The sequence below is a fragment of the Dermacentor silvarum genome, chromosome 1 (assembly GCF_013339745.2).
Source record: "Dermacentor silvarum isolate Dsil-2018 chromosome 1, BIME_Dsil_1.4, whole genome shotgun sequence".
NCBI classification, from domain to species: domain Eukaryota; kingdom Metazoa; phylum Arthropoda; class Arachnida; order Ixodida; family Ixodidae; genus Dermacentor; species Dermacentor silvarum.
The window spans coordinates 287,962,408-287,985,282 of record NC_051154.1 but is presented as its reverse complement, the minus strand read 5'-3'; the positions used below and the strand labels follow the sequence as shown (position 1 = coordinate 287,985,282).

General features: G+C 48.7%; 2 protein-coding genes and 10 non-coding genes across 12 annotated transcripts in view; all 12 read left to right on the top strand.

The window, feature by feature from the left end:
- LOC125942841 (uncharacterized) overlaps window positions 1–22,875 on the top strand; it is a 178,908-nt gene that overhangs the window by 51,013 nt on the left and 105,020 nt on the right. The gene's annotated exons all lie outside the window — the stretch shown is intronic.
- On the top strand, window positions 1,386–1,459 carry Trnan-guu (transfer RNA asparagine (anticodon GUU)). The gene has a single exon. It is a non-coding gene; the product is annotated as a tRNA-Asn (tRNA).
- Trnan-guu (transfer RNA asparagine (anticodon GUU)) lies at window positions 1,548–1,621 on the top strand. The gene has a single exon. It is a non-coding gene; the product is annotated as a tRNA-Asn (tRNA).
- Window positions 1,861–1,934, top strand: Trnan-guu (transfer RNA asparagine (anticodon GUU)). Its single transcript has one exon. It is a non-coding gene; the product is annotated as a tRNA-Asn (tRNA).
- Trnan-guu (transfer RNA asparagine (anticodon GUU)) lies at window positions 2,173–2,246 on the top strand. The gene has a single exon. It is a non-coding gene; the product is annotated as a tRNA-Asn (tRNA).
- Trnan-guu (transfer RNA asparagine (anticodon GUU)) lies at window positions 2,486–2,559 on the top strand. Its single transcript has one exon. It is a non-coding gene; the product is annotated as a tRNA-Asn (tRNA).
- On the top strand, window positions 2,968–3,777 carry LOC125942842 (uncharacterized). Its single transcript, XM_049661086.1, has one exon. It carries the CDS (start codon window positions 3,208–3,210, stop codon window positions 3,775–3,777), a length of 570 nt encoding a protein of 189 aa, XP_049517043.1. The 5' UTR covers window positions 2,968–3,207.
- Window positions 7,942–8,015, top strand: Trnan-guu (transfer RNA asparagine (anticodon GUU)). Its single transcript has one exon. It is a non-coding gene; the product is annotated as a tRNA-Asn (tRNA).
- On the top strand, window positions 8,104–8,177 carry Trnan-guu (transfer RNA asparagine (anticodon GUU)). Its single transcript has one exon. It is a non-coding gene; the product is annotated as a tRNA-Asn (tRNA).
- Trnan-guu (transfer RNA asparagine (anticodon GUU)) lies at window positions 8,417–8,490 on the top strand. The gene has a single exon. It is a non-coding gene; the product is annotated as a tRNA-Asn (tRNA).
- Window positions 8,729–8,802, top strand: Trnan-guu (transfer RNA asparagine (anticodon GUU)). The gene has a single exon. It is a non-coding gene; the product is annotated as a tRNA-Asn (tRNA).
- Window positions 15,689–15,762, top strand: Trnan-guu (transfer RNA asparagine (anticodon GUU)). The gene has a single exon. It is a non-coding gene; the product is annotated as a tRNA-Asn (tRNA).

The window sequence follows — 22,875 nt, the reverse complement described above, 5'->3', positions numbered from 1 at the left end:
TGGCACTTATCTTGGGGTTCCACTCGGCAACTACCGAGAGCCAGTAGAATACTGGACGAATGAGAGGGACAGAATGAAAGAACAAACTAACAAATGGGGAGGCCACAACTTTTCGATGTTTGCAAGAGCCAAAGTGTGTAATATGTTTTTAGTAGCTAAAGTGTTTTACGTCTTGCAGGTGCTATGCATGAGCCGATCTTCAGTTCAAAAAATACACAGAGTGTTTGCGGAATTTATTTGGGGTTCAGTATGGGAACGCATGAGCAGATTTAATTTGTTTCACTCTTTGCGCAACGGCGGACTCAGTTTAACTCATTTGTTTTTCAAGCAACTTGTGTCGAGATTTGTTTTCTTTCGTGACCAAAGTGATGGGTTTCTGCGTACGGTGATCCAAGTGAGATTACGTGACGCTTTGCCCGATTTCGTTGTATCGACGCACGCAGTCAAACCGATGGCACTAAAAGGTTATCTGCGTGAAGTTATCACGGCGATTCGTCTTCTAAATGCGAGATTTTCTAGGGAGTACTTGTTTGAAGTGTCACGAAAAAAATTATATAAGGATCTTGTTGACGTTTTTGTACCTATGCCAGTGTATCGTTCTATGTACAACTTAGGGCCTGAACGTGATGTTCTCAAAAGAGTAAGGAATATGCCTGTAAGAGCTAACACAAAATCCTTCTTTTTCAAGCTCCACACTGACACACTGCCGGTTAAGCCATGGCTAAGGAGCAAGGGTTTGTTTGTCCCATGGTCTGTCAATTGCCTTATATGCAATAAGGAAGAAACAATTGAACATATTTTTCTTGACTGCCACGATGCCCGCTTTCTTTGGGACATTCTGCAGCGAACTTTAAAAAAGGAGCTCCCGATTAGTGCTTTTGGAATAAGGTTCTTGCCATGCGCAGAACCTGACGGTGTGCCGGCGGACATGTTAATGTTATTGTGTATGCAAAGCGTATGGAGAACTCGAATGGCTGTACACAATGCTGATGTACATGCGAGGTCAGCCAGACACTATTTTGTTGAAAATGTTGTTTACACACGGGAAGTGTTGAAAATGCAAAGTGATCCACCGGAATGGCTTCAAGTGTTGGACAGTTTGGCTTCGTTGAAGCCATTTTAACATGACGCTACAGTCTTTTAACGACTGGTCATTTTAATCTCGCATTTATTTGACATGTTGTTTTTGTGTATTTGCCAAGTCGGTAATAAAGAAAAAAAAAAAAATGGACAGCCGCCTCCGTAGCGCATTCGGGTGTTAACCGAAAGGTTGGAGGCTCGAGCCCTCCCGGCGGCGAAGCTTCTCCTTTTTACTGCTTTTTTGATGTATTTATTCTGGTAGATTTTCTGTAGCATGTGCGTGGTGGGGAGAGCGCAGAGCAGCCGCCTCCGTGGCGCAATCGGCTAGCGCGTTCGGCTGTTAACCGAAAGGTTGGAGGTTCGAGCCCTCCCGGGGGTGAAGCTTCTCCTTTTTGATGCTTTTTTGGTGTATTTATTCTGGTAGATTTTCTGTAGCATGTGCGTGGTGGGGGGAGTGCAGAGCAGCCGCCTCCGTGGCGCAATCGGCTAGCGCGTTCGGCTGTTAACCGAAAGGTTGGAGGTTCGAGCCCTCCCGGGGGCGAAGCTTCTCCTTTTTACTGCTTTTTTGATGTATTTATTCTGGTAGATTTTCTGTAGTGTGTGCGGTCGTGGGGAGAGCGCTGGACAGCCGCCTCCGTAGCGCATTCGGGTGTTAACCGAAAGGTTGGAGGTTCGAGCCCTCCCGGCGGCGAAGCTTCTCCTTTTTACTGCTTTTTTGATGTATTTATTCTGGTAGATTTTCTGTAGTGTGTGCGGTCGTGGGGAGAGCGCTGGACAGCCGCCTCCGTAGCGCAATCGGCTAGCGCGTTCGGCTGTTAACCGAAAGGTTGGAGGTTCGAGCCCTCCCGGGGGCGAAGCTTCACCTTTTTACTGCTTTTTTGATGTATTTATTCTGGTAGATTTTCTGTAGTGTGTGCGGTCGTGGGGAGAGCGCTGGACAGCCGCCTCCGTAGCGCATTCGGGTGTTAACCGAAAGGTTGGAGGCTCGAGCCCTCCCGGCGGCGAAGCTTCTCCTTTTTACTGCTTTTTTGATGTATTTATTCTGGTAGATTTTCTGTAGCATGTGCGTGGTGGGGAGAGCGCAGAGCAGCCGCCTCCGTGGCGCAATCGGCTAGCGCGTTCGGCTGTTAACCGAAAGGTTGGAGGTTCGAGCCCTCCCGGGGGCGAAGCTTCTCCTTTTTACTGCTTTTTTGATGTATTTATTCTGGTAGATTTTCTGTAGTGTGTGCGGTCGTGGGGAGAGCGCTGGACAGCCGCCTCCGTAGCGCATTCGGGTGTTAACCGAAAGGTTGGAGGCTCGAGCCCTCCCGGCGGCGAAGCTTCTCCTTTTTACTGCTTTTTTGATGTATTTATTCTGGTAGATTTTCTGTAGTGTGTGCGGTCGTGGGGAGAGCGCAGAGCAGCCGCCTCCGTGGCGCAATCGGCTAGCGCGTTCGGCTGTTAACCGAAAGGTTGGAGGTTCGAGCCCTCCCGGGGGCGAAGCTTCTCCTTTTTACTGCTTTTTTGATGTATTTATTCTGGTAGATTTTCTGTAGTGTGTGCGGTCGTGGGGAGAGCGCTGGACAGCCGCCTCCGTAGCGCATTCGGGTGTTAACCAAAAGGTTGGAGGTTCGAGCCCTCCCGGCGGCGAAGCTTCTCCTTTTTGCTGCTTTTTTGATGTATTTATTCTGGTAGATTTTCTGTAGTGTGTGCGGTCGTGGGGAGAGCGCTGGACAGCCGCCTCCGTAGCGCATTCGGGTGTTAACCGAAAGGTTGGAGGCTCGAGCCCTCCCGGCGGCGAAGCTTCTCCTTTTTACTGCTTTTTTGATGTATTTATTCTGGTAGATTTTCTGTAGCATGTGCGTGGTGGGGAGAGCGCAGAGCAGCCGCCTCCGTGGCGCAAGATTCTACTTCCGGCTACCGTTCGGTGCGGACGCGGAATGTCTTGCTCCTCAGGGGCGGTTACAGCGGCCCAGCAGGGTCGCGGAAACAGGTTGAATGATATGACAACGCAGGAATATCAGATTATTTTGCCGCAGTTGCCTTCAGGTACGACCGTAACGACTACTGTTTTTTTTGCACGCTGATGTAAAAGCAAGGCCCTATCGAGTCGAGCACTTCCGAGATGCTTTAGGCCGTCTGCAGCTCATGCCGGAAGTTGTGGCCCTCGGAGCCTACCAAATGAACCACGTGTGGGCGATAACATTCAAGGACGGAAAAGCCAAGCAGAAGATTTTGTCAACCCCAACCTTCAGCGTTAAGGATCATCGGTGTGTTGTGATAGACCCTTGCAACCAAGACATCAGGATAAAGCTGTACTGGCTTCTGCATACCACCCCAGACGAAGACGTGAGGATCGCCCTGGCGCCTTACGGCACCATTAGCGAGATATCGAGGGAGAAGTGGCGTGTGGCAGGCTGCAATGACAAAGGTTCGCACACGCGTCTAGTGTCACTGCGCCTGAAGGCTGGCTACACCGTGGAAGACCTGCCACATCAACTCCGCGTCGGTGAGGACCATGCACTAGTGCACGTACCAGGCAGACCGCCGCTCTGCCTCCGGTGCCACGGCACCGGCCACATACGGCGCGAGTGCCGAGTTCCACGCTGCGGGCTCTGTCGTCGTTACGGCCACGACGAGACCCAGTGCGTGCGTAGTTACGCCAACGTAACAGGGGTTGGCAGAAATGACACCGTGAATGAGCACCTCATGGACTAGGCCGACGCGGAGGAAACCACCCAGTGGGGGCGGTGTTCCATCAAGTTCTGGAAGCCAACCATCAGCGGAACCGTCGCTTGAAAAAGCTGGAGAAACGAAAGACAGTGAGGACGGTAAGGTCAATGACCTACAAGAGCCAACAGAAGACGACAAAGCCGTTGGAAACACAAGTGCTCCCGCGACCGCGATGGATACCTATGCGGTCGAGCCTAACAAGGAAGAAGCCGACAAAGACGGAGGGAAAAGCGCCACTTCCGCGATCTCAAAGAGGCCGCGTGAAGGGTCTGAAGACATCGGCAACAGTGACGAAGCCTCTGCAGGTGAGCCACTCCCGAAGACGGCAGTCGTCAGAAGAAAAGTTCCTTTAAAGTGAAACCCAACGTGCCACCAGATAAAAGAGCGGCACCGACAGTGCCTCCGCGTTAGCGGGGCTGCTGCTCGGAATACGACTAAGAGGCTGAACAACGGACGGACAAGCAGCGAGTGTCGCCAATGTGTGACGCTAAGGAAGACGCTTCGACCTCGCCTCAAACAGCGAGGCCACTTCTTGAAGGACGGCGAGAGACTGTAAGTCTGAGACCGGGAAACACGAACCAATCGCAGTGCGGTCGACTTGACCCATCGCTTTCAATGATTTCGAGATCAGCGTCAGCGTTTCGCATAGGTACGCTTAACGTAAGAGGGTTGACGGCAAGAAAGAGACAAGTTCAGTTAAAACGGCTGTTAACTGAAAATGACTTGGACATCTTAGCGCTACAAGAATCAAAAATTGAGAGCGAGGAGCAGACTGACCGCATGATTGATAATTATAAAGCAAACTTTAATGTCTGCGTGTGCCATTCCGTTGGAAAATCTGGGGGATGTGTTATCTTTTTAAAAAGGTCAATTGGTATTATTGAAGAAAGTGTTACAACTTCACAAGACGGCAGATTAGCGCTTTGTGATTTTGCTTTGCATGGTAAAAAATGGCGAATTATTTGCGTATACGCACCTAATACCTGCTCCGACAGAAAATGCTTTTTTGATTACGTAGGTACTTTCTTAGAGTGTGATAGAATTGTAATGTTACTAGGAGATTTTAACTGCGTTTGCATGCCCGAAGACACGGCTAATAATAAGCCCATCCGTGATAAAAGTGCACTACAGCTTCGTGCTTTAACAGAAAACTGTGACCTTGTAGACGTTGGTGATGTTCTTCGTGGGAATCATGTGCAGTTTACGCACTTTCAGCTTCAAAGCCACGCTAGATTAGACCGTGCGTATATTTCCGCTAGTATTTTATCATTGTGTAGCAACTACATAGTTAAACACGTTAGCTTCAGTGACCATAGTCTTGTAATGTTTCAAATAGGAAATAAAAGAAAAACAACTGCATTTAACAGGGATCTATGGAAATTAAATGAAAACCTTTTGAAAGACGAAACGTTTGTTAAACTGGTGGGTCAAAAGTGTAAAGAGGCTTTGCTTATTGATACATGTTTTAGCGCGGTTTGGGAGAATTTTAAAAGTGAAGTTAAAATGTGTGCAATTGAGAGGTCAAGCATCATACGGTACAAAGAAAGACAAAAAGAAAACGAACTACAAGCCACACTTGATTATCTTTTAAATGCAGATAGCACGATACCCGGATTGTTTAGTAAAGAAATTAAAGAAGTGAAAAGACAGATGGAATGCATTGCGGAGGAAAGATATAAAGGCGCCGTGGTAAGGGCACGTGCGGAAAGGTTCTTGGTGGGCGAAGCACCCACCAAACGCGCGCTCGCTGAAGAAAAGAGGTATGCCACAAGAAACGTGATTAAAGAAATACGATATCAGGACATGGTTTCGTCAGACCAGAAGGTTATCGAAATGGCTTTTCTTGAACGGTACCGAAGATTGTTGGGCAACGAAGTTGAAATGCAAGATCCGTTTGTAAAAGAGTTTCTGGCGCTCATGCCCAAACTAGACGAGGACGTTAAAAACGATCTTGAAAGACCCATCACAATAAAGGAAGTTCAGCAAGCGATTGATAACCTTAGTAACGGCAAGACACCTGGACCAGACGGCATCGGGGCAGCCTTTTACAAGTTTTTTAAGGCAGAAATGTCAGAAATGCTTCATCGTACTATAACGGAGGCCTATGATGTTAAACAATTGCCCATATCTTTCAAGAAAAGCCATATTATACTTATACCGAAAACTGAAGACCCTGAGAGATTGCAGTCGGTGGAAAATTACAGGCCCATAACTCTGACAAATGTCGACTATAAAGTGTATATGAAGGTCATTGCAACAAGACTTCAAACAGTAATTACCGGTATTGTTGGTGCACACCAAACGTGCGGAATAAGAGGAAGAAGTATCTTTAACAATATTCATACTGCAAGAACAGTTTTAGAGTGCTGTGAAATGTCAGGTGGCCGTATAGCCATGATTCAATTAGATTTGGAAAAGGCATTTGACAGGGTGTGTCATAGCATACTTTTTGCACTGCTGGATTATGTCAATGTAGGCGCGGTAATAAGTGACGGTGTGAAAATGGCATATGATAATTGTCAGACTAAACTTGTAATCAACAAAAAACTCAGCGAAGACATAACCGTACGTTCTAGTGTCCGTCAAGGATGCCCCGCCTCAGCCTTATTGTTTGCTATTTATTTAGAGCCATTTTGTTTAAGAGTGCTGAACAATAAAAAAATAACCGGATATCAGTTTTTATCGCATGAAATAAAGGTTTTGGCATATGCAGATGACATCGCGATTTTTTGTGAAAATAAAGAGAGCATAAAAGAGGCGGTCAGTGACGCAAGAGCCTTCTGTAGACTCACTGGAAGCGCCATTAGCTGGCAAAAGTGTCTAGGATTTTGGCACGGGACTTGGGAATCCAGACCAGACCAAATTGAAGGGATCAACTTTAGCACTTCTCCGTCCAAGTACCTGGGCATCCCATTAGAGTGCTATAACGAAAATGCCGAACAGTGGACTGACCAAATGGAACACATTAAGACACAAACAACAAAATGGGGTGGATGCGACCTGTCGATATTTGCACGCGCAACGGTTTGCAATGTGTTTCTAGTGGCCAAAATTCTTTATATGCTACAAGTGCTATGCATGTCGAGAATGTGCGTGCAAAAGATTCACCGAGTCTTTGCTATCTTTATCTGGAGATCCTCTTGGGAGCGGACCGGCAGGATAAATCTGTTTCACTCTGTTAAGAAGGGCGGACTTGGCCTTTCGCATTTGTTCCTTAAGCAGATTGTTTCACGATATTTTTTCTTGCGCGATCAAAGGGATGGTTTTATACGTACGGTCATGCAAGTGCGCCTGCGGGATGCGCTGCCGGAGTACATTGCATCGTCCTTTCACGCACCGCATGTAGCACCGAAAGGATTCTTGAAAGAAGTTGTTCATGCTGTTCGCTTTCTCAAAGTGCATTTTTCGCTCGATTATTTGTCATTAGTAACCAAAAAACAACTGTATAAGGATTTAGTTGACGTGTTATGCCCTGTACCTTTGTATCGGGCAAAGTATGCATTAGGACCCGAACGGGATGTACTGAAACGTGTAAAGAAAATGCCTATCAGAGCATCAACTAAAACATTTTTCTTTCTGCTGCACAGTGGCACGCTGCCTGTTAAACCATGGTTAAAAGAAAAAGGTATTTATCTACCTTGGGGTGTAAATTGTATGATATGCAATAAGCCAGAAACAATTGAACACATTTTCTTAGATTGCTCGGATTCAATTTTCTTGTGGGACGTCTTACAGAGGACCTTTAAAAAGGATTTCCCGCTCACGCCATTCGGAATTCGGTTCTTGCCTTTTGAACAAACAGGAGGCGTGCCATGTGATATGATGATGCTGGTTACCATGCATAGTGTCTGGAAAACAAGAATGGATATCAGACACGAACATGTTGATCCCAAGCCAGCGAAGATATATTTTGCTGAAACTATTACATATGTTAGAGATGTGTTCAAGGCTCTTAACGAGCCACCTGAATGGTTGCATATGATTGAAAAATTATTGGAGACTAAACCTTACTAACCAAGCTACACGGGACATGCTGTCAGTCCCGTTTTTAGTACGTGTAGAGATTTGTCTAGTTATGTTGAATTCAGAGATATGAATTCTTGTGTGACGTGTACTTGACAAAATCCGGAAATAAAGAAAAAAAAAAAAGCCTCCGTGGCGCAATCGGCTAGCGCGTTCGGCTGTTAACCGAAAGGTTGGAGGTTCGAGCCCTCCCGGGGGTGAAGCTTCTCCTTTTTGATGCTTTTTTGGTGTATTTATTCTGGTAGATTTTCTGTAGCATGTGCGTGGTGGGGAGAGTGCAGAGCAGCCGCCTCCGTGGCGCAATCGGCTAGCGCGTTCGGCTGTTAACCGAAAGGTTGGAGGTTCGAGCCCTCCCGGGGGCGAAGCTTCTCCTTTTTACTGCTTTTTTGATGTATTTATTCTGGTAGATTTTCTGTAGTGTGTGCGGTCGTGGGGAGAGCGCTGGACAGCCGCCTCCGTAGCGCATTCGGGTGTTAACCGAAAGGTTGGAGGTTCGAGCCCTCCCGGCGGCGAAGCTTCTCCTTTTTACTGCTTTTTTGATGTATTTATTCTGGTAGATTTTCTGTAGTGTGTGCGGTCGTGGGGAGAGCGCTGGACAGCCGCCTCCGTAGCGCAATCGGCTAGCGCGTTCGGCTGTTAACCGAAAGGTTGGAGGTTCGAGCCCTCCCGGGGGCGAAGCTTCTCCTTTTTACTGCTTTTTTGATGTATTTATTCTGGTAGATTTTCTGTAGTGTGTGCGGTCGTGGGGAGAGCGCTGGACAGCCGCCTCCGTAGCGCATTCGGGTGTTAACCGAAAGGTTGGAGGCTCGAGCCCTCCCGGCGGCGAAGCTTCTCCTTTTTACTGCTTTTTTGATGTATTTATTCTGGTAGATTTTCTGTAGCATGTGCGTGGTGGGGAGAGCGCAGAGCAGCCGCCTCCGTGGCGCAATCGGCTAGCGCGTTCGGCTGTTAACCGAAAGGTTGGAGGTTCGAGCCCTCCCGGGGGCGAAGGTTCTCCTTTTTACTGATTTTTTGATGTATTTATTCTGGTAGATTTTCATTAGTGTGTGCGTCGTGGGGAGAGCGCAGGACAGCCGCCTGGGATTCTACTTCCGGCTACCGTTCGGTGCGGACGCGGAATGTCTTGCTCCGGTGGAGCGGTGTTTGCGGCTCAGCCGAGCCCCGGAAACAGGATTATTGCCGATGAAGACAAGGAATACCAAGTTGTTTTGCCGCAATTGCCGACACGACCCTGCGTTTTGAATACTGTTTTCCTTCACGGGGATGTGACAGCTAGGCCTTTACGCGCCGAAGATTTCAGGGACACGCGGGCTCGTCTGGGACTGCTGCCCGAGGTTGTTAGCTTGGGGGCGTTCCAGATGAACCACGTATGGGCGGTTACCTTCAGGAGCTCGGAGGCGACGAAGAAAATGTTGGCGTTCGGCTAAATTATGGTGAAAGAAAGAAGGTGCCTAGTGCTGGACTCTGCAAGTCAGGAGGTACAGATAGAAGCACACTTGTCTAGAGCAGTCCAGCGGCCGGCTGCGGACTGCAGAAGCGCCGCTTACCGGCAGTCGCTGGGTTCGAGATATGTTGGATTCAAGCGCCAAAAGCCTGCATGCGGCATGGCTTCTCGCGGCCATTTCTGTTATCGGCCTGTAGATTTTTTCACGAAAGTGGGTGGGCGAGATCTGCGCTTATTCGCTGCATGCTTCGTCGCGTGCAGCCGGCGCCGCAGCTGATAACATAGCAAAAAATGCGTTTTACTTCGCGTCAGTCGTCGTTTACGTCTATCACTTCATGTGCCAATTGGCGTTGACGTCACCATTCACCCAGACGCCGATGAATCATTCCCATTTTTTATCTTGAATCATGTGTAGTTCTCAGAGCCAGTGCATGCATTCCGTTGCACATCCACGCTTATCACGGACAGCGGTCGTTCCACAAGCGACAGCAAGCAAAAAAAAGGAGAAGAAAAAAAAGTAAGATAACTGACTATCTCTTATCAAATTTACAGGCTGAAATCGCAGATAGGCCGCAAGTGCACATGCCGCGTGCAGGCTTTTGGCGCTTGCATCCAACATATCTCGAACCCAGCGACTGCCGGTACGCGGCGCTGTTGCAGCCCGCAGCCGGCCGCTCGACTGCTCTAGACAAGTGTGATTCTATCTGTACGCGTGAAGGTGTTCTGGTTCCTTCACCATGTCCCGGACGAAGACGTCCATGCGGCTCTCGCCCCTTATGGAAAAGCCACTGACGTGGCGAGACAACGCTGGCGGGTGCAAGGCATCACGGACAAAGGGTCGACAACGCGCACCGTAACCTTGAAGCTCAAGGCTGGCGTCACCATCGACGATCTGCCACATCAGTTTTGAGTGGGCGGTATGATGGCACTTCTCGTGGCCCCTGGAAGGGCTCCGTTGTGCCTCAGGTGCAACCGCGCAGGACATATAAGGCGGGAGTGCCGCGTACCCCGTTGTGCCCTTTGCCGGCGCTTTGGGCACGATGAGAGCAAGTGTGTGCGAACGTATGCGAACATAGCAGGCCCTGCGAAGATCGACGAGGTCATTGCAGAGCACGTCATGGATGCCGCTGATGCTGAGGAAGCGGCTGGTGGTCTCAAACTCAAAGGTGAAAGACGTCGTTACGCCTGACGAATCTACCAAAATCGTCAAAGACGTAAAGGAAGATAAAGTACAAGGAGCAGAGCCAGCCGTGGAAACGGCGGCCAAGGACGCAGCTACTAAGGTCACCACAAAGGACTGCAGTAAAGAAAAAGTGAGGACACCAACAGAAAAGGCAACCCCCATGGACACCAGCGGTGCGGCAGCGAAGATGTCCCTTGAGGAAAGCAATGACGGCGAACCAGGGGCTCAAAGCCAGGTGGCTCAAAGCGAGCCACCCTTGAAGACCACCAATGTCAATCGACCGACTTTGAAGCCGGCACCGAACCTGCCACCCGACAGGAAACCGTCGGCGTCGGCGCCGACATAGTGTGATAATGTGTGTACTAGTGTTACTCTTATTTTTTGCCGGAGTAGGTGGGGGGAGGGAGATGGGTGGCGGGGCTTGCTTGGGGCGGTGTGGCAACGGGCGACTGCAACAAGGCGCAATTTGCACGATGGAAATGCATAGAAATGACATCCAACGACGGCAGCCCAGAGGATGGTTTTCCCTGCGCAGTGCCTGCAAACGTGAGTGTGCAGCTAGTTGTGTGCAAAGATTGTCGTCGGTACTTTTTTTCTTCATGGCATAATGAATCCCACAGATATCATGATACGAGTGGGTAGTATTAATGTAAGGGGCCTTGGGTCTAAACGAAAACAGTACCAGCTAAGCAGACTGTTTATGGAAACTGATCTTGATATTATCGCCGTGCAGGAAACTAAAGTCGAAAGTGAAGAAGGAACGGACCGTATGGTAGATGCGTTTCAGCCACGGTATTATGTGTGTGTATCACATTCGGTTGGTAAAGCTGGTGGGTGCGCCCTTTTTATTCGGAGTGCACTGAACGTAGTTATTGAAAATGTTGTGTGTGATGTTAATGGCCGTCAAATAGTGTGCGACTTTGTGAATGGAGTGGTGGAATGGCGAGCTATATGTGTTTAAGCACCTAACAAAGAATGCGAGCGCAAGGTGTTCTTTGAAGGCCTTAAAAGTCAATTGAATTGTCAAAGCAACATTTTATTCATGGGAGACTTCAACTGTGTTTGCTATGCTGAGGACCGAGTGCTAAGCCCTACGGTTCGCGACGCCAGCGCGGAATTTTTAGCCACGAGTATACGCGAAGGCAATTTGGTAGATGTGGGATATGTGATGGGATATGGCGCTACTCCTAAGTACACGCATTTTCAAGGAGCCAGCCACGCACGGTTGGATAGGATATACATGACAGCTGACTTGATTACAATGTGTAGCAGCTATGAGGTCAAATCTGTGTGTTTCAGCGACCACTGTTTAGTTATGTTGGCGTTGGGACCTAGAAAACCAAAATTTAACTGGGCGTTGTGGAAGTTTAATTCCAAACTGCTAGATGACGAACCTTTCGTTAAGAAAGTTAACCGTAACATTCAGAACCTTTTAGAGAAGGACTGTAAAAGTATTGCGGAAGCATGGGAATGTTTCCAGCAGGAAACGAAGTTAATGGCAATGGAAAGATCATGCACATTACGCCGGGAGGAAAAAAGAAAAGAAAAAGAGTTACAATGCCAACTTGACTTCTACCAAACTATGGAAAGTTCTTGCCCAGGTATCTTTGCGAAGGGAATAAAAGAAGTAAAAGTTCAGTTAGAAAGCGTTGATCAATAAAAGTATCGAGGTGCGGTTATACGTGCGCGCGCAGAAAGATTATGGTGCGGTGAAAGTCCGACAAAAAGAGCGCTTTCGGACGAAAAGAGCTACGCCTCACGAAATGAGATAAGAGCCATCACATATCGAAATGAAATAGCCCGAGAGAACGAATACATCCAGCAAGCTTTTCATGAGCATTACAGCGAGTTGTTAGGCACTGAACGAGAGCTTGCGGAAGGATTCGAGAATTAGTTTTTGAAGCTTCTTCCAAAGTTGGATGACGATGTAAGGCTGAATCTCGAGCAGCCAATTACTGTCGCTGAAATAGAACACGCCATAAATGAGTTAGCGGTAGATAAATCGCCAGGCCCTGACGGATTAGACGCAGCGTTTTATAAGGCTTTTAAAAAGCATATGGCAATAATTTTACATGAGGTAATTAATGAGGCATATGACAAGCAAGTACTACCACCGTCCTTTCATGAGAGTCATGTAGTATTAATACCCAAGAGCGACGACCCTCAAACTTTACTTTCGGTGCGGGCATATCGCCCTATTAGCCTTACAAATACGGACTACAAAATATACACAAAAGTTCTCGGGAGGTGACTACAGTCGGTCATACAGAAGTTAGTAGGACCACATAAGACGTGTGGAATAAAAGGACGGTTTATTATGACTAACATTCACGTGGCACGAACGGTCCTCGAGTGTTGCGATGCCTTTTCAGAGAAGGTCGCAATACTACAGTTAGATTTGGAAAAGGCCTTCGATAGGGTGGCGCATGAAATCCTTTTTCTTCTACTTGAACATGTGAATGTTGGATCTGTGTTGACAGAAGGTGTTAAAATGTGCTATGATCGAATAGTTTCTAAGATTATAATTAATAAGACATTAACGGAAGCTATACAGCTCAAATCTTCTGTGAGACAGGGATGTTGTTTGTCGCCGTTGCTTTTTGCATTATACTTGGAGCCTTTCTGTTTAAAGGTGCTTTCGTGTAGCGATATCGTAGGTTATAGGGTAGGTTCAAGTGAAATAAAGCTACTAGCATACGCAGATGATGTAGCAGTGTTTTGTAGCGATAAAGACAGCGTCACTAAAGCGGTCGACGTGGCAAGAAATTTCTGTAAAATGTCAGGGAGTGTTATTAATTGGGGAAAATCAGTAAGACTATTGCACGGGGCTTGGGAAGACATTCCCACTGAAATAGAAAGTGTACATTGGACGTCTTCGCCTATGAGGTACCTCGGTGTACCGCTACAGCATTTCAGGGACACGAAAGACTACTGGAAAGAGCAATGCGCAGAAGTGAAGGAAAAAACTAAAAAAGTTTGGTGGAAGGGACCTTTCCATGTTCACGAGAGCAACAGTATGCAACCTCTTTCTTGTCGCTAAGATTTGGTTCGTGCTACAGGGCCTCTGCGCATCTATAACGAGCATACAAAAAATGCACCGGGAATTTGCCGTCTTTATCTGGGGATCTGTGTGGGAGCGTACGAGCCGTACCAATTTGTTCACCTCAGTTAAGCGAGGTGGCCTTGGCCTAGCTCACTTGTTCTTGAGGCAAGTGGTTTCGCGATTTCTGTTTTTGCGCGATCAAAAAAATGTTTTTCTGTTAACTGTGTTTCAAGAACGTCTGAGTGATGTTTTACCAAATTATATTGTGTCAACTCAACTAGCGAGAACAAATATTATCAAGGGCTTTCTGCGTGAAGTTGTATGGGATTACCAATTTTTGTGCGCGCGTTTTTCTTTAGAGTATTTGAGTAGTGTTAAGCGCAAAAAGCTATACAAAGACGTTGTTGAGATATGTCTGGCTTTACCAATTTATAGGACCAAATTTTGTATAGAAAGTGGAGCAAATGTGTTAAAAAGGGTAAAGCGGATGCCCGTTCGCTCGTCAGCCAAGTCCTTTTTCTTTCAACTTCACAGTGAAACGTTACCGGTTAAGCCATGGCTCGAAGAGAAAGGACTGTTTCTAGCATGGTCAGTTAACTGTTTAAGATGCAGAAAACCAGAAACAATAGAACACATTTTTCTGGACTGCTCCGATGCAGTGTTCTTGTGGGACGTTCTTAAACGTACATTAAAGAAGGAACTACCGGTGACGCCGTACGGAATCCGCTTTCTCCCTACATCTAATGATAATGGAGTGCCTCATGATATGTTCATGTTATTGTGTCTTCATAGTCTATGGAAGACACGAATGGCGGTACGTCATGAGCATATTAAAATCCAGTCTGCAAAGGAAAACTTTATAGAGAGCATGGTCCTAATGCGAGAGGTGTACAAGGCAAGAAACGAGGACAATGAATGGATTTCAGTATTAGATGAACTGGCATCTACCAAGTGCTTTTAAATACCTAGCGTCAGCCTAAGTGTGGCAGGCGCTTTTAAATTTCTTTACATTGTTTTTCTTGACATCTGTAAATGTGTTGCAAACCAGCAATAAAGAAAAAAAAAAAAGCAGGACAGCCACCGCCGTAGCGCGTTCGGCTGTTAACCGAAAGGTTGGAGGCTCGAGCCCTCCCGGAGGCGAAGCTTCTCCTTTTTACTGCTTTTTTGATGTATTTATTCTGGTAGATTTTCAGTAGTGTGTGCGTGGTGGGGAGAGCGCAGGACAGTCGCCTCCGTGGGGGTCTGGGGTTGGCGCATCTTTTTGTGCGACAGCTTGTCAATAGATTTTTGTTTTTACGAGATGTGCGTGATCCATTTTTGCGTACGGTATTACAGCTCAGGTTAAGAGCCGCTTTGCCGGCACTCATTGTTAGTACCAATAGTATGCCAGGAACGATTCGCGGCTATCTAAAAGAAGTTGTTGATAGTGTGCGCTTTCTGTGTGTGCGTTTTTCTTACGATTATTTATCTGGCGTGAAAAGAAAGACGTTATATAGAGATGTATGCGATATTGTATTCCCAGTGCCATTGTACAGAGCAGTATACAGTCGACGACCAGGACAGGATGTCCTTAAACGCGTGAAAAGAATGGAGGTGCCTACTGGGGGTAAAAACATTCTTTTTTAGGCTACACGCAGGAACACTGTCAGTGAAAACATTCATGGAAGAACGTGGCTTCCTTGTACCATGGGGCTCACATTGCTTGATCTGCAAGCAACCTGAAACCATAGATCATGTGTTCTTGCATTGCTGGGAATGCGTCTACTTCTGGGACGTCCTGAAACGGACAATCAAGAAGGATTTTCCATTGAGTCCGCATGGGATAAGGTACCTAGCGATAAACAATGAGGACGGAGTTCCATACGATTTACTAATGCTCCAGGGCCTCCACTGTTTATGGCGGGCAAGGATGGCTGGGTACAATTGCGACCCAGACGCTAGGCCTGCACTTATTTAATTTCGGGAGAGTATGTCTCGCTTTATTGCAATAAAGAAAACACAATATTGTTTACCCGATTAGCTGTCGAGGCTAGAACCTCTGACAGCTTTAAAAGAATTTTAGTTAGACAACGCCAGTCCATGTAGGACTGGTGGCTTTCATGTTTTTCAATATGTTTTGTAGTTATTTTTGTGTTATTGTTCAGTAGTGTGGGCTCTGTACGTTGTCAAAGACTGGCAATAAAAAAAAAGAGGAAAGACAGTCGCCTCCGTGGCGCAATCGGCTAGCGCGTTTGGCTGTTAACCGAAAGGTTGGAGGTTCGAGCCCTCCCGGGGGCGAAGCTCCTCCATTTCGAATGTTTTTTTGCTCTATTTAATCTGGTCGATTCCCTGTAGTGTGTGCGTGGGGGGGAGAGCACAGGAGAGCCGCCTCCGTGGCGGGACTCGGCTTTCTGCCGCGCTAGCGAGCGGACGTGTCGAACATGAGCTCCATAGGAGCGGCTTCAGCGGTCCAGCAGGGCCGCGGTATCAGGAATTTTGGTTCACAAGACCCGGACTATCAAGTTTTGCAGCCTCAACTGCCTACAGGTCGGATTGCTCCAAATACATTGTTTTTACATGCTGATGTGCGTGCCAGGCCGTATCGGGTGGAGCATTTCCGCGACGCACTGGCTAGCTTAGGCCTACTGCCGGATGTTATCGCATTAGGGGCGTATCAAATGAGCCACGTTTGGGCAGTGACTTTCAAGAGTGATGAAGGTGTGAAAAGGCTTGCAAGCGGCAAGGAAGCAAAGGTGAATGAACACCGGTGCATCGTGGTTGATCCAGCCAACCAGGCCGTGCGGCTGAAGCTGCATTGGATGTTACACAACTTGACGGACGAGGACATACGCACCGCCCTTTCACCGTTCGGGAACGTCACGGACGTCTTCCGGGAGAAATGGCGTGTCCACGGAGTGCAAGATAAAGCATCGTCAACGCGTGCGGTGTCGTTGGTTTTGAAGCCGGGTATGACCGTGGAAGACCTGACTCATCAACTTCGTGTCGCTGGTGAGCAGACCTTAGTTGTTGTACCAGGCAGAGCACCACTTTGCCTGAAATGCCGAAGCACCGGCCATGTTCGACGTGACTGTGGCGTCCCGAGATGTGCCGTTTGCCGGCGATACGGCCATGATGAGACGGAGTGTATTAAGACCTACGCGTCCGTAACGGGACCGGCGCCTCGGGAGGACGTGGCTGACCTGTTAATGGATGAAGCAGACGTGGATGAGTCTTTCCGTGCGCAAGTTCTGCCGGCCGACACATTTGCGATGCTCACTGAGCAGGCTTCTATAGCCTCGAAGGTAGCAACTGTGATAACTACTGAGCAGAAAGCTGCAGTGCAGACAAGTGACGGAAAAGGCAAAGAAGAAACGGCCATAGAACTCGCCACTGCCGGGGCGAGTACAGCAGAGCACGGGCCAGCAACTGCAATTATGGACGTCGCAGACGCGAGTGCAAGCTGTGCGGCTACGAAGAGAGCAAGGGACGTAACGAGCAGCCAGGAGGAGGACTTCGACAATGAGACCAAAGGCGAACCGCCGCAGAAAACCCAGGCGAGTCGTCGGGCGTCCATTCGCCCGAAACCGAACATCCCGCCGGACAGACGGACGGCGGCAGAACCACCCGCCTAGGACCCGGCGCCTACTGGGGCGCCCGGACTAGCGTCGTCAAGAGATGGGTGCTACCTCAGAATTAGCGTACGCGTACACCGTAAAGGTAAGCGTGTGGTTAGAGCGACTTTTCGTTGAGCATTTGCTTTTGGAAGGTGTTTTACTAAGTGTTGGGATGATTTGTTTTCCAGCGGCACCTTGCGATCGGCTTGCTTATACAGACTATTGGCGGTGAAATTAGAGACAGCATTCAGAGTGGCCACTTTAAATGTTCGTGGCCTCGGAGCGCGAAGCAGACAGTATCAACTGAGTCGCTTGTGTATGGAGAAGGAACTCGATGTTGTCGCTTTACAAGAAACTAAGGTCGAAACTCAAGAGCAGACCGATCGCATGGTGACGCCTTTCACGGCGCATTACAATGTGTGCGTATGCCATGCTAATGGTACATCAGGCGGGTGCGCGTTGCTCATACGGAAGAGTGCTGGCATAATTGAAGAACGTGTAACTGCATGTCAAACTGGCCGCATGCTCATTGTCGATTTTTATTTTTCTGGAGCGTCGTGGCGGCTCATATGCGTTAATGCGCCGAACATTGTGAATGACCGATCGTTGTATTTTGAGTGTATAGAGCAGTATCTAAAGTGTGATCGCTACATCATATTTCTTGGTGATTTTAATTGTGTGTGTTCTGCGGAAGATCGTAACAGAGGGGAACATGTTCGTGATAAAAGCGCTCTCTTTTTGAGCTCACTAATTGACGATCACAACTTAGAAGATGTGGGTCAAATTTTCCCTGATGGTACGATTCCGCAGTACACACACATTCAAGGAAACAGCCGAGCAAGGCTGGACAGAGTGTATGTGTCACTAGATTCCCCCTTGTAACAGTTATAACGTCACACCGCTATCGTTCACGAATCATTGCTTAGTGAGCTTCGTGATGGGGGAATAGGTTAAGAGAACACGATTCAAGTGGAACACGTGGAAATTCAACGAAAAGCTGCTTGATGATGAGCCATTTGTGCGCAGAGTAAAGTAAAAGATATTAGAGTTGATGACAAACAAGCATGACAAATTTATGGCTGCATGGGAAGAATTTAAGGCCCAAGTTAAGTTCATTGCGATTGAAAGAGGAAGCAGCCGCCAGCATGAAGAACTGCAGAAACAAAGAGAGCTGCAAAGACAACTAGAATTTCTTTTGAGCGTACAAAATACGGTTCATGATCAGGTTGCGGAAAATGTAAAGAAAGTAAGACATGAGCTGGAAGTTATTGACGCAGAGCGATACAAAGCTGCAGTTATACATGCTCGGAGCGAACGGTTATGGATGGGTGAGATGCCAAACAAACGGGCAATGAGCGATGAAAAGCGGCAAGCGTCAAGAAAGGAGATTAAGCTGATACATTTTCAAAACGAGGTGACGTCAGAAGCTGCCTTAATCGAGAGAGCCTTCGTTGAGCATTATCGGGAATTGTAAGGCAATGGGGCACCCTCTGGACTAGGCTTCGACAGCGAATTCATGAGCGAAATGCCAAGGTTGGAAGACGGCGTTAGAGAAAACCTTGAAACGCCAATAAGTATTCCAGAGATTGAAAGGGCGATAGAGGAGTTGCCGTCAGGACAGTCGCCAGGGCCAGACGGCCTAGGCGCCAAGTTTTACAAATCATTCACTCAAGAGTTTTCCTGTATTTTGCACTGACTATATATATATATATATATATATGTATATATAAACTGTTACGATGGGGTGCGTTTATTTTACAGATGAATTGATGATAAGGGGCCGCGCCGACACCGAGCCGCTACCAAGACAAGCGCACTTCGTTCTCCTCTTCCTCCGTCCTTGCCGTAGCTTTTGCGTAACACTCCTCCCTTCACAGACGAAGCCCGCTGGGCAAGTAACTGTTACATCCACTCGGAGTCACGTGGATGACAGCGTTTCAGGCGAGCGACATGAACAAGCTGCGTCTTCTTAGACCGGTAGCCATTGGACACGAGCCGAGCAATCGAGTAGGTTACATCACTTAGGCGATCGGTGATGACGAAAGGCCCGGTGTAACGAGCCAGAAACTTCTGGCACAGTCCGCGCTTGCGAAGTGGTGTCCAAAGCCATACAATGTCCCCTTTGTCGTATGACACATTCTTATGTCTTGAATCGTAGCGGATCTTGGAGTGGTCCTGGGATGCCAACGTACGGAGTTGAGCTATGCGGCGTGCTTCCTCAGCGCGGCGGAGAGTCTGGGCAATAGAAGAGTCCCCATGAGGAGTAAAAGGTAGAATGGTGTCAAGGAAGTTGCGGGGTGGTCTAACATAAAGAAGATAGAAAGGGCTGTAGCCTGTAGTTTCATGCTTTGCGGTGTTGTAGGCGTATGTGATAAAAGGCAAGATGTCATCCCAATTTTTGTGCCTGGAATCCACGTACATCGAAAGCATGTTGGTCAAAGTTCTGTTAGTGCGCTCGACGAGACCATTTGTCTGTGGGTGATACGGGGTCGCGTGGCGAAACTGGCAAGCACAGAGACGCAACAGCTCTTCGACTACGTCGGCCACGAACTGGCGACCGCGATCACTCACAATAACACGAGGGGGTCCATGACGGAGTATAACGGAGGATAGGAGGAAGCTCGAAACATCAAGAGCCGTGGCCGTTGGCATCGCTGCGGTTTCAGCATAGCGCGTCAGATGGTCGACGCAGACTATAATCCAACGGTTGTCGTTTGTTGAGCGCGGGAATGGGCCGAGAAGATCCACTCCAACCATTTCGAAAGGAGATGATGGTGGCGCTACAGGGTGAAGGAGTCCGACCGGAGCAGTATTAGGGCGCTTGAATTGCTGGCACTTGTTACAACTGGCCACATACTTCTCTATATCCCGTCGCATACTGGTCCAGTAGAATCGGCCCTGAATCCGGTGGTATGTTCTGGTGAAACCCAGGTGCCCAGCGGTCGAGTCGTCGTGCATAGCACGGAGCACGTGGGTTCTTAAATTTTTAGGGACCACTAAGAGGAGGCGGGCACCATCAGCCGCATAATTCTTCTTGTAGAGCAGGCCACTTTGGATGACAAAGCCATTGTTGCCTGTTGGCTGAGCAGCTGAGGCGAAGAGGGCATCCAGGCTGTGGTCGTCACGCTGCTCTTCCCGGAAGGTGGCCAGATCAGGAAAAAGAATGTCGTCGATGGCGGCCAGAAACTCATCGAAATTGTCGGCGTCACATTCACTTGTTGGTAGAGGGAGCCTCGAAAGACAATCAGCGTCCGCATGATGTCTGCCACTCTTGTAACGGACTGCAAAGTCAAATTCCTGTAAACGTAGCGCCCATCGAGCAAGGCGGCCAGACGGGTCGCGGAGACCAACCAACCAACATAGTGAATGGTGGTCCGTAACGATTGTGAAGCGACGCCCGTAGAGATATGGCCGGAACTTCTGGACTGCAAAGACGACGGCAAGACACTCTTGCTCAGTGACGGTGTAATTTTGTTCGGCCCTGCTCAACGAACGGCTGGCGTAGGCAATGGCATGCTCGGCGTCACCAAAGCGCTGCACGAGGACGGCGCCGAGGCCGATTCCACTCGCGTCGGTGTGCAATTCTGTAGTGGCAGAGGGGTCAAAATGACGAAGTATGGGTCCAGAAGAGAGCAGGAACTTCAGTTGACGAAACGAGGAATCGCAATCTGCTGTCCAGGTGAAAGGGTTATCCTTGCGCAGCAATGAAGTCAGGGGGTAGGCAGTATCGGCAAAGTTGGGCACAAAACGTCGGAAGTACGAGCAAAGACCCAAGAAGCTCCTCAGCTCGCGTTGTGACTGCGGTTGTTTAAAGCCGCTAACTGCAGCGACCTTCTGTGGGTCTGGTCGTACCCCGTGCTTGTCCACCAGATGTCCTAGTACTAGCGCCTCTCGTTGGCCAAAGTGACATTTTTTGAATTGAGTGTAAGGGCAGCTTGTTCAAGGTACGTCAGAACAACGTCCAGTCGATGGTTGTGTTCTGCAAAGGTGCGGCCAAAAATGACGACGTCGTCAAGATAACACAAACAAATCTCCCATTTCAGGCCGCGCAGTACCGTGTCCATAAACCTTTCGAATGTTGCAGGCGCGTTGCACAAACCGAAAGGCATGACGTTGAATTCAAACAAGCCGTCTGGGGTCACAAAAGCGGTTTTCTCTTTGTCAGCTGAATGCATGGGTATCTGCCAATAGCCTGATCGGAGGTCCACAGATGAAAAGTAGGATGCGGAATGAAGGCAGTCAATAACGTCATCGATCCGGGGAAGTGGATACACGTCCTTTTTCGTCACAGAATTGAGACGCCGGTAGTCGACACAAAACCTCCAGGACCCATCTTTCTTTTTCACGAGGATGACCGGCGTAGCCCAAGGGCTAGAGGAATCTTGGATGACGCCCTTGGCTAGCATGTCGTCGACCTGTTCAGCGATGATCTTGCGCTCTGACGCGGACACGCGGTAAGGCTTCTGCCTTATGGGATGCGCGGACCCCGTGTCAATCCTGTGGCGCGCCCGCGTAGTTGGAACGCGAACTTTGTTAGCGTTCTGCGCGAAATCAAATAATGACACATGTTTGCTAAGGACGCTGACCAGGGCTTGACGCTTCTCTGAAGACAGTGACTTGTTGATCATTCTGAGAAAAGGCAACGAGTCTTCAGGGACACCGGGGCCAGCCCCGTGCTCTCGGGATTCATGTGACGTGTCATCAGTTAAAGCGCCTATGCTGAGACTGGTGTCCACTTCAAAAGAGGCGAGTCGCATACCGCTGGGTAGCACAACAGACTGGGAGGCTAAATTTGACACCCACAATGTAGTCGTTCCGCAGGCCACAGAGAGGACGCATCGAGGTACGAGCACGCTTTTCTTCACAACCATCGAAGGCACAGGCTCAACAATTGCATCAAATGTATCGGCGTCGACACCGCAAGCAGCAACCCGAACTCTGGATACGGAACGTGCCGGCAAGACTGCATCTTCAATGACTGCGAGAGTGCATGAACAGGTAGCAGGTTGGTCGGCAAGCGAAGAGAGGAACAGCTCGCCAGTACCGCAGTCAACAGTGGCACCACACTGTTGTAGGAAATCGAGGCCAAGAATTACGTTGTGAGTGGATTGAGCAAGTACGGCAAACTGTTACGATGGGGTGCGTTTATTTTACAGATGAATTGATGATAAGGGGCCGCGCCGACACCGAGCCGCTACCAAGACAAGCGCACTTCGTTCTCCTCTTCCTCCGTCCTTGCCGTAGCTTTTGCGTAACAATATATATATATATATATAATGTCACGGGATGTTCTTGCAAGTCCACAGGGCGTCTGACTGACGTACAAGAAGACGGAGCAGTCTCAGCTGGACACCGATCGAGCGTGCACTCCTAGTTCGTCGACTTCCTCTTTCACACTTTACCGTGCCAGTACCGATTATCTCCCGTACAATCACCCCCCGCACAGAAAGAAGCCATCCTGGCGACCTAAGGAAAAGACAGCATCGGCGGGTCGTAACACGGTTTAAGCCGTGCTACATGAACTATTTCGCGCCCTCGGCAACGGCGATCAGAAGACGGCGCGAGCGGCTCGTTGCCATAGTTCACAGGTGATGCTTGCTGCAGTACGCGGTAGGGACCGTGGTAGTTGGGCAAAAACTTAGTGGATTGGCCGGGGGAAGTAGCCGGGACCCGAAGCCAAACAAGCATTCCGGGAGAATAGTGGGCACTGGGAGCGGATGCGTCATGGCATGATTTTTGGCGCCACTGATTTTGGGTGGTGAACGAGCGGGCTAGTTGGCGACATTCTTCAGCATAA

Bases quoted from the DNA above. Each gene is read 5' to 3' on its own strand.
- LOC125942842 (XM_049661086.1), top strand. From the start codon at position 3,208: ATGCCGGAAGTTGTGGCCCTCGGAGCCTACCAAATGAACCACGTGTGG.